Here is a 9,938-nt window from a genome sequence, read left to right as displayed (position 1 = left end):
GAGGCATTAGCTCCCCCAAAGCCAACCGGTATTAATTCCACTAATTGGACGTGGTTTGGTTCGCGGCAAACATCGGTCCCCTACCGATCCTCGACCTTCCTCGTACGGAGTAGGGACTTGGATCTCGCGATCGATCGTTTTATCGCCGCCGCGGAACGACGACTTTATTCGTCGCTGAAAACGAAAACGAAAACGTACCTCTCCGAACAAATTCACCGGTATCTCCTCTTTCTTCGGGGAAACTCGACGTTTCGACGCGAACCGTGAGAAGAGACGCGGATCTCGGAGGGATGTCGGGGGTAAAGGCGTCCGCCGAGAGAAGCTTTTGTCGGGAAACTGGAACGACAAGACGATCGGCCCCCGCTCGGCCGAGCGACGCTGGTCAATGAACGTTAGGCCCAGGGGGTCTCGTTCCGTTTGGGGTTGCGCGAGGTCAAGGGATCAGCTGCGGCGGCGGTGGCGGCGACGGTGGCGGCGGCGAAGGCGGTGGAGGCGGTGGAGGCGGCGGAGGCGGCGGAGGCGGCGGAGTAGGACGCGCGGCGAAGCCCAATACACGTATACACGCGTGCACCCGTAACGAACGCGGAGGGTCTTTCCTCGTGGATCTGGGTCACCGGGCCGATGAGGACCGATCGGGGGTTGACCGCTGGAAAAAGGCCGAACGACGCCATGGCCTCTGTCTTCTTTTTTTTTTTATTTTTTCTTCTTTTTTCCTTTTCATCTCGCCTATCTCCCGAGAGCCTCCGAACGGCCGGCCGTGACGAGTTAATCGGAGAGCGGGGGTCTTCTCTCCTCTGGAGGCCCTCCCTTCGCTCTCGGCGTCGAAATTATCGTCGGCGAAAAAGAAGAGAGGAGACGCGCACAGTTTCGCACGGAGAAGGCGAAATTGGCGAAAATTTCGCGGAAGAACGCGAGACCGCGGTGAAGTTCGAACGTAAAAGGCATCGGCGGATACGGACGTTTCGGATACGGCACCAAGTCATTAAACACTCGTACTCGGGAGCTCACGGAGAGCCGCGGAGAGCCGCGGAGAGCCTCGAGTATGGTATATCGCGCATGCCGCGCGACGAGGACGAGGACGCCGTGAAGAAGAAGAGAGGCGGAGGAACGGTGGTAGCGACGCGTACGCGGTGCCATGACGCGAGGGGGCGAACCAAGAGGACTGCGGGCAGAGGCGAAAGAGGGTGGCCGAAGACCGGAGAGAGATCGCGAGGAAGCGGAGTTACCTACGGAAGAAATAACCGCGCTCGTGTAACGCTGATGGCGAATACGGTAGAGGAGAATTCAGCGAGGGAACGGCGAAGAAGAAGGCGGCAGGGGGGTCAGGCTCCACGGGGCGGAGGGGCAGGGTGCCGGGGAACCGGCACGGTGGGGCCGGGGGACGGGGAACAGGGGGGGACCCCCCGCACGCGCGAGACCGACCGATCGATTCGAACGCCGGCGACATTCTTCGTCGTACGGACAGAGGAACAGGGAGAAACGGCGAGAGACAGCCGGGCAGGCAGGCAGGCAGGCAGGCAGGCAGGCAGGCAGGCAAGCAGGCAGGCAGGCAGGCAGGCAGGCAGGCAAGCAGGCCGGGACGGACGGACGGACGGACGGACGGACGGACGGACGAACGGACGCAGGGAGGGCGGGTGGGAGGGAGGGAGAAGGAGAGACTCGGAGAATAGGTCGGCCGTGAAAGAGGAAACGAGGCGAGAGAACCGTCGCCGATACGGCGCGAGAGAGCGCGAGTTCCAGAGAGCGTGCGAGCCATAAGCCAAGGTGGGAGGAGAAGCCGGTGGAAGAAGTGGGAGGGAGCTGCGAAGAGGCAGGGGAAGCTGGCACTCCGGCACGAAGAGACGGAGAGGCAATGTGCGCGCGCGACCGAGATAGACTCGCTACGGGCAAAGAAGAGCGAAGAAGGTGAGACCAGGGGGAACCGAAGAGAAGAGAAGAGAACAGAACCGAACCGAACCGTACGGAACCGAACGGAACGGCTGCCAAGACGCCGGACGAGGAACCGAGAGGGAGAGACCGCACGGAGGAAGGGTGGTAAGTAAAAGAGACTCGAGAACGAAACGGAAAAAGAAACGGGAGGAGGGGTGTCGAGCAGAAGAAAGCAAAAAGGGGTAGAGAAGAAAGGAGAAACAACGAGAAGGAGAAGGGAAGGGACGAAACGCGACAAGGAGAGGCGGCGCAGGGGAGGGGAGGGGTGGTTAGAATTTAGGAGCGTCGAGGCGCGGTGCAGAGGAGGGCTGCTGGAGGGAGGGTGAGAGGGAAGGAAGGAGGGAGGGAGGGAGGGAGGGAGGGAGGGAGGCAGGCAGGCAGGCAGGCAGGCAGGCAGGCAGGCAGGCAGGGCGGGAGGGAGGAAGGGTGGGAGGGTGGGAGGGAGGGAGGGAGGAAGGGAGGTAGCAGTGGGTGGGGTGGTGTGGGGTGGGTTGTCGGCTCGGCGGCGGAGAGGTGCCGTGGGGCGGAGGGGGGAATTGGAGGGAGAGAGGTCGCGAGGAAAAAGAAGAAATCCCCACTCGTAGCGCGTAGATCGGCGGTAGGTTCGAATCGTACTGTCTTGTCGGGACTCGCGTCTGCGTCTGGATGTCTCCGTGTGTTAGTCGCCCCCGGAATCGTCCCGGTCGGCGTCGTCGGTGGCAGAGGTTGCCGCGCGGTGGGGAAGAGCTCGCCGGTCCCTCCACCGTTCGGGGGAAGGCACGGGAGGCGTCTACGACGCGAGCTCGCCGTCCAATCGGGATAACTGCCACCCCGGTGGCTCCGCCAACCGGATACTCGGTTGCGCGCACAGAACGCCCATCCTCCCCGTTCCTCGGGCTCCCACCGATGTTTTTATTTATTACATCTGTGACTGGGTAGGGAAATACTCCCGACTCGACCGAGAGAGCGTTTGCCACTTTGAGAACGAGCGACGCGCGTTCCTGCGAGTTTACCGCCGCAGCCGCTTTCGTCGTTGTCGTCGTTGTGATCGTTGCCGTCGTCGCGTACGCTGTCACCGCGACAGCATCCTCTCGTCCGCCCGCGGTGATTCTTACGTCGCGGTGCGTGTGCGTCGCGCGTCGCTCGTCGACGCGTCGTCGGTCCGGTTCGCGCTTTCGTCGCCGCGGTCGTCGACGAACTTTGTCGCGTTCACTCCTGGTCGCTCGGTGTGCTCCAGTTTCGCGAGTGAGCAGAGCCAGCCAGTCGGCCAGTCAGCCAGTTAGCCAGCCAGCCAGCCAACCAGCCAGCCAACCAGCCAGTCGGCCAATCTGCGAATCGAGTAGCTAGCCAGCCAGCTAGCCAGCTAGCCAGCCAGCCAGCAGCTAGCCAGTCGGCCAGTCGGACAACCGGACAGCCAGCCAGTCGGTCAGCTAGTCAACAGCTACGTTGTCGCCGGAGAGAACTCGCGTCCCGAGCGTCGACCGTTGGGCGAGGAGCAGCTCGGTTGCTCCTCGAGCAGAGCTGGCCAGCGCGCGGAACGCACGGAACTCACGGAACGCACGGAGGAGCTGTTCCCGTCGAGAAGGAACGCGAGGTCGCGCGTGAGACGCCGGCCGATTGTCATGGACAGGATCGTTCGAGTGGTTGTGCACAGTGAAGTTGTTTACTGCGCGTGCACGGTCCAACGTACTCCGTGAGACACGCGCGACGGTTTTGGTCTCGTTGTTGTGCAGTGACGGTCGCGGGAGGCCGATATCCTGGATCGACGCGACGCAGCGGCACCTCGTCGGCTGGTTCCGGCAGCCGAGCGAGAATCGGATCGCGAGTCTGGTACGCGTTGACTCGTGGCGTCCACGTGGCCCGCGCGAACCGAGACCAGACCAGACGAGACCAGACCAGACCAGACGAGACGACACGGGACGAAACGAGACGAGACGAGACGAGACGAGACGAGACGAGACGCGACGAGACGGGACGGGACGAAACTATACGAAACGGGACGAGACGAGACGAGACGAAACGAAACGGAGTTCGAATCGGTCTGCAACGCCGCAAGTCGAACGCGACGTGTTCTACTCACGGACAGACGCGCGCCTTTCGGACACCCCATGGACCACGGAGCGATGGATAGCTCTTCCGATCACAGCAGTCGTGCCAGTCCCGTAACCGGCAGTCCGAAGCATCCCCATAGCCCGTCGGGTCAGCAGAGCAAGCAGCAACAGCTCCACGGTTCCCAGCATCAGCCGCCACCGTCGCATCAGCAGCCTCATCCGCGGGACCAGATTCGCGAGCAACAATCGCAACAGCAACATCGCGGCGTTCCCACGCCGGGATCGCCGACCAGAGGTTCGCCGCCTCAAGGACTTCCGTTGAGTCCACCGCCCCTTTCCGCCGGAGGAGCACCCGGTGCACCGCCAGGCATGGTGCCACGTATGCCGGGGCTACCGCCGCCGGGACTGGGGCTGCTGGGACAGCTCGGCGGGATGCTCAGCGGGCACCATGGCTCGCCGCTCGAGCTGATGGCCGCGCATCACGCGGTTCTACCCCCGAGATCCTACAATAGCCCGCCACCGATCAGCACCAGCGATCCCACCGCGAACGAGTGCAAGTTGGTCGACTATCGCGGCCAGAAGGTGGCCGCGTTCATCATCGCCGGGGACACGATGCTCTGTCTGCCCCAGGCCTTCGAGCTCTTCCTCAAGCACCTCGTCGGCGGACTGCACACCGTCTACACGAAGCTCAAGAGGCTCGATATAGTGCCGTTGGTGTGCAACGTCGAGCAGGTTAGGATCCTACGGGGACTCGGGGCCATTCAGCCGGGCGTCAATCGGTGCAAGCTGCTCAGCTGCAAGGACTTTGACGTGCTCTACAGGGATTGCACCACGGCCAGGTAAGCACGAGCGAAAATTTTCCTCCGGTCTCGAGACCGAGAAAGGGTAGAGGGATGCCGAAAGAAGGTTCGATCGCGTTCGGAGCGAGCTACGGTTGCCGGTTACGTAGCTCCCGTTCCCGCGAACGGAAGCTACGATCCTCGCGCGTATTAATAACGCCCGGTGTCGCCTCTGGGCAGCACTTTATCTTCGGCCAGCTACGTTCCTTACCGCGCTACCGGTCGACCAAAAAATATTTTAATCGCGCGTCGGCTTCTTCTCGTTGTCCGGGGTTTCCTCGGTCTACCGTTTCTTCCCCGGTATCCGGTTCGCGCGTTTTGCCTTTCGATTTTCGAGCTTCGGCTTCGGTCCTCGAGGTACTCGCGATCGGTTAGCAGAGTCGCGATCTCCGTCCACTGGAACGAGAGGAGATTCGGGCGGAGGCACGTGCCCTTGGGTACTCTGGAATTGTCAACGGGCCTCCGTGCCAACAGGTGTCCCTTTCACGGCAGTTTCTCTGAATGAATCGTCCCCACCGACCAGACAGAGAGAAGTGGCTGTAGTACAAGCTTACCCCACCCACGAGTCAGACGGCAGACGAAACGGAATGGTAAACGGAACGAGGGGATCCGGCGTTATCCGGGGAAAATATTGTCCTCCGGTTCGTAATCTCGCGACGCTTCGCGCGACCGGGGTGTTTCTCGATCGGTCCTCGTCCAGGGAGCTCTCCTTCTCGTCGGGAGTCGACCGGCTCGCGAGATCGAGATCCCTCGAGAGGATAGCGTCCGAGGAGGATCGATCGTTCGGGCGAACGCCTCGCGACGGAGGACAATAACATCGCCGGCGGCGCGTCGCGCGGTGCCACTCGCAACGGAAACGGATTCAGCGCGACACAGAGAGGGCGAAGGAGAAAGAGGGTCGAGGGATACCGAGCAGAGGGAACAGAGACGGAACGAGAAAGGGAAAACGGGAGGAAAGAGAAAGCCGTAGGGACAGGGATCCGAATAATCCGAGTCGCAGTCGCGGAACAGAGCTGCCCGAGCCGTCGCCTGGGCTCGTGCGGGCTCTGCTTCTCGCGGTTTCTCGGCCCCGAGAAATCCCGATCTCGCGAAAATACCGAACGAACGCCATCTCCGGTTCCTTATCGATGCCTTTTTCGTAACTTCGATCTCGCGAAAGGGCTCGTTCGAAGAAACGCGAACCGCTTCTCGGTGCCGAAAACTCTCGATCGACTCGTCGAATCGCCGACCGAATCGAATTCTCGCGAGCTAGGCGATCCGCTCGAACGAAAAGCGAAAGCGACGTTTTCGCGAAAAATCGAGCGGATCCCTAGAATCTTCGCGTTTCGCGAAGAGAACGGAGAACACGGATCCGATGGATTTAGCGTCCATTACGGACGACGAGCGCAACGATTTTTTTACTCGACGACGACTCGGACTCGAGTAATATCTATCGTTCCCAGGGATCGATAGGTTTCTCGTTGGATCGTTTCGAGCGTCGTCCAACGACTTCTGTGTTCAACGAAGCGCTGGCTTGCCCTCGATGAATAGTATTCGTTGTGCCGAGAATCGATAGGCTTCGCGCGATCGATCGGATCGGGATTTTATTTCCAGTTGTCGTCTATTATCGGCAACGAACGTCCAACGCAATGACTCGTGTATTCGCCAAAGTATCGGATCGCCCTCGAAAATAATACGGCTTCCTCGGGCACGCGCTTGTGCCGCGAATACGTAACTTTTGCTAAACGAGCTATCCGGCGATATCGAGCTTTCGGTTTTGGTCGCGTTGGGGAAACTTTGACCCGTTAACTCCGAGCGCTCCTTCCAGCCGCGTTGCGAACTACTTTGGACAACGTTCCCTTCGCGCTCGGTTTCTATCGCGCAGTACCCGACGCTCGCGACTGGGAGACGCGTACGACGGGACAAATTGTGGAAAAATCTCCAAAGATTCTCGTTTCGTTCGGAACACGATCGCGGGAATAACAGCCGTCCACGGAGGACTCGTGCAACGCAAGAAAGAAACCTACGAGCAACTGCAACGTCTACGCGGAACCGTTGCGCGTTACGACCAATTTTCGATACGAGCCGATCAAAAGTTAAGTGTCCGTAATTGCCCTATTTTTTCACGGTCGTTTCGTTTCGCTGCCTCTCCTTTCGCAAGATTCCAACGATTTCGTTCGAAAGAGGACCTCGTCGGTCGCTTTTTCGGCGCTCCTTTCCGTCCGAGTAACGCAACGTTTCGGAAAAGACGGAAATCCAACGGAGCAACGATCCGTCGCTCTCTGAACGCTTTCTTCGCCGTGCGACCGAAACTCGTCCGTCCATTTCGAGCCGTTTAATCGTTCGCGGAAACTTCACGGTTATCCTCCGATCGGGGCAGCTCGTGACTAATTCGTAGATAATTCTTTTCGCGCGTTTTCGCGATTACGATCGGGTGACTCGTAACTTTGGAGGCGTCTCCGCGCACGGTGGGTTCGGTCGCGCGCTCGAATTTCTCTCGTTCGTCCGAATCGAGGATAGGCCGAATTTCTACGATAGGAGACGGTCGGGATTTCGATCGGGTTCGCTGGATCGCGTCCTCGAGTTTTCGCATCGATCGTAAAAACGGGCCAGAGGGGGTCGGTGGTGGTGTCCGGTGCGATAGTCGGTGATCGCGGGTCGCGGGGTTCGAGGGAGGCTCGCCAGGAAAAATCGGATGATTAAGAGACCGCGGTATGGTCGTCGTGCGTGCGGTGTCCGGTGCTGGTCGCGTGTACCGCTGACGTCGTTACATTCTGATAATGCACGGGCAGCGGTAACACCGGGAACGGCTCCACACCGATGTTACGCCTCCGCTGGTCTCCGCGCGGACGCGCGGCGTTGTGCGCGCACGGTAACACGGTCCTCCGGTCGCTTCTATCGCCATCGATGCAACAGCATGCACCGAGAACCGCACCGATAATTCAGGGGGATTTTTCTTGCGGTTTCGAGCGCGGCGCCGGCTGCGCCGCATCGCTCGGCGTCGCGTCGCGTCGCCTCGCGCCGCGCCGCGCCGCGCCGCGTCGCGGCGAGGGACCGGCCGTTCTGGTACCCCGAGTCCTCGGATTAAGAATATCCGGGAGAAACGCGATTAACCGATCGGGAACGAAAACTCGACGTTTGTTCGATCGGCCAATTAAGCGATCCGTTGGTCGATCGATCGACTCCTTCGGTCCAAAGTCCTTCGCAGCGATCGTAATGGCTGCCGCTTACAAATCCTCGGCTCCGCGGCTGCCCACGCGTCGACCCGTTCGGCGACGCGAGAATCGTCCCCGATTTGCTCGTCGAGCACGCTCCTTTCTTCTCGGACACGCCTAATTGATGCCGTATACGCTCGCTAACGAGACGAGCCCAATTATCCTCGTCGATTTACCCCGACCACGGACGATCGAATCCGCCTGGATCGCGGTGTCCCGGCTCGCGACCGTTTTACCGACTCGGAAGCGAGACCGAGCGGGAACACCGAGCCGGACGCGAGGATCCTTTCCGCTTTCCTTCCCTTCCCTTCCCTTCCCTTCCCTTCCCTTCCATTCCCTTAAACGCGCGTTTCGCGATCGCTACGCGTAACCCACGAACCGCGGCAGGATACGTGGGAGTGCGCGCGGCCCTGGACTATAATTCTATGCGCTATTAGCCGTTTAATTATAAAATTGTGCATAGATTAATTGGCTCCCGTAATGGCCCTAACAATGCACAGACGCGCACTCGAAGAGCAACGCGGGTGCGAGCGAGAGAGACGGTGAATAGGTTAGGAAGGAACGGAGCCAGGAGAGAAGAGAGCGGTCTAGTTGCACCGAGGGAAGCGCGCCACGGAGAGAGAGAGAGAAGAGAGAGAGAGGAGAGAGAGCGGGGCTCGGTGAGGGAGACAGCGAGAGAACGAGAGGAGAGGGGAGGGAAAGCATCGTTATTAATATTTATTTTCTTGGCTCGTTCCTCCCGGGCTCCTCTCGTCGTTGTTGCCGTGCGCTTATGCACGACCAGCGTCGAGTACAGGCGCGCGGTTAAATGGGTACGCGTTCGCGTTATCCGCGCGAACGCGCGAGCCGGTGCTCGTCGAGCGTCTCGTACGGAAAGTAGTACGATTTCCAAATCGCGAACGCCCGGAAGAACAGAAGCAGCAGGAGGAGGAGAACGGAGAACGGAGGACGGAGGACGGAGGCTAGGATGCAGGCTTCGTTCACGAAATCGCGCTTTTCCCAGCGAACGTTTCGATTCGTTCCCGCCGCTCGGAAGAGCCGCGGAGTTCCCGCAGTCCCGCGACGATCGAGCCTCGATCCTTCTCCCTCGGAATCTTTATCTTCCGTGGAAAACGTAGCCCGCTTCCCCGCGATTGTATCGGATCGTTGTACGCGGCAGCTGCGCGGCTCGGCGGCTGTGCTTCTTCCCCCCCCCCCCCTCTCATCCTCCCCCCGTTTCTTTTTCCTCTTTTTTTCCCCCTCCTCGGTTTCATAACCCACGCGTGCTCGCTCGACTGGCCCCGCTACACGGCTTTGCGTTTTTAAGGGCTTCTATTATTGCCAGCGGCCCGCTTCCGACACGGATACGCGTCCCTTGGAGTTTTCTCGCGTTCCCGGATCCGTGGCTCCTCGAGTTGGATACGGTTGCTCGCCGACGGGTCCCATCGAGAAAGTTTGCACCGTGTACGGGTTTCGGGGTCGGGAACGTCGAGCAAAGTCGAATCGACGCGATGGAATTTTCCACGATCACCGGGTGCCGCGCGAACGTTCGAACGGTTTCGACTCGGAGACGATGCATACCGTAAAAGTGTTCCTCGAAAGCCACGCGTTTTCCTACGAAAGTAGTTCGTTTCGCAATTTCAACTTTTTACCGCGAAATTAGCCTCCTTCGCGCGGTATCGCGTATTTCGAAACACTCGGCGGGAAGTTTTGCATAATTTCTAGATAAATTTTCTTCGGATTTCTTTTACGTTAACGCGATGCAACGTCCGGGAACGATCGAACGCGGTTCGACGACGCGATTGCGCGAAAGTCGGTAAAGGAACGCGCTCGTTCCTCGTCTCCTGTTCTCCTCGATGACAGAAATATTCCCGAAGGTCGGTCCCGGAGTTCCCGTGCTTTTCGCGAGGCGTTCCTCGAGGAAATCGATCGGGAGCTCCTCCGTCGCGAAACCGACGCTCGCTTTC

General features: G+C 59.9%; 1 protein-coding gene across 5 annotated transcripts in view; it reads left to right on the top strand.

Moving 5' to 3' along the window:
* Window positions 1–1,804: 1,804 nt before the first annotated feature.
* Dac (dachshund family transcription factor) overlaps window positions 1,805–9,938 on the top strand; it is a 147,723-nt gene continuing 139,589 nt past the window's right edge. For 4 of the 5 annotated variants that reach the window (XM_076318210.1, XM_076318212.1, XM_076318208.1 and 1 more), the window contains exon 1: window positions 2,863–4,798. In XM_076318210.1, the coding sequence (XP_076174325.1) occupies window positions 4,017–4,798 (782 nt within the window). In that variant the 5' untranslated portion in view covers window positions 2,863–4,016. Of the gene's footprint in view, window positions 2,035–2,862; window positions 4,799–9,938 lie in introns of those variants that run through there. The other variant, XM_076318209.1, reaches the window with a different exon arrangement.

Source organism: Ptiloglossa arizonensis, chromosome 8 (assembly GCF_051014685.1).
Source record: "Ptiloglossa arizonensis isolate GNS036 chromosome 8, iyPtiAriz1_principal, whole genome shotgun sequence".
In the NCBI taxonomy this organism is placed as follows: domain Eukaryota; kingdom Metazoa; phylum Arthropoda; class Insecta; order Hymenoptera; family Colletidae; genus Ptiloglossa; species Ptiloglossa arizonensis.
The sequence above is the reverse complement of the archived record's forward strand: the minus strand, read 5'-3'. Positions and strand labels throughout refer to the sequence as shown.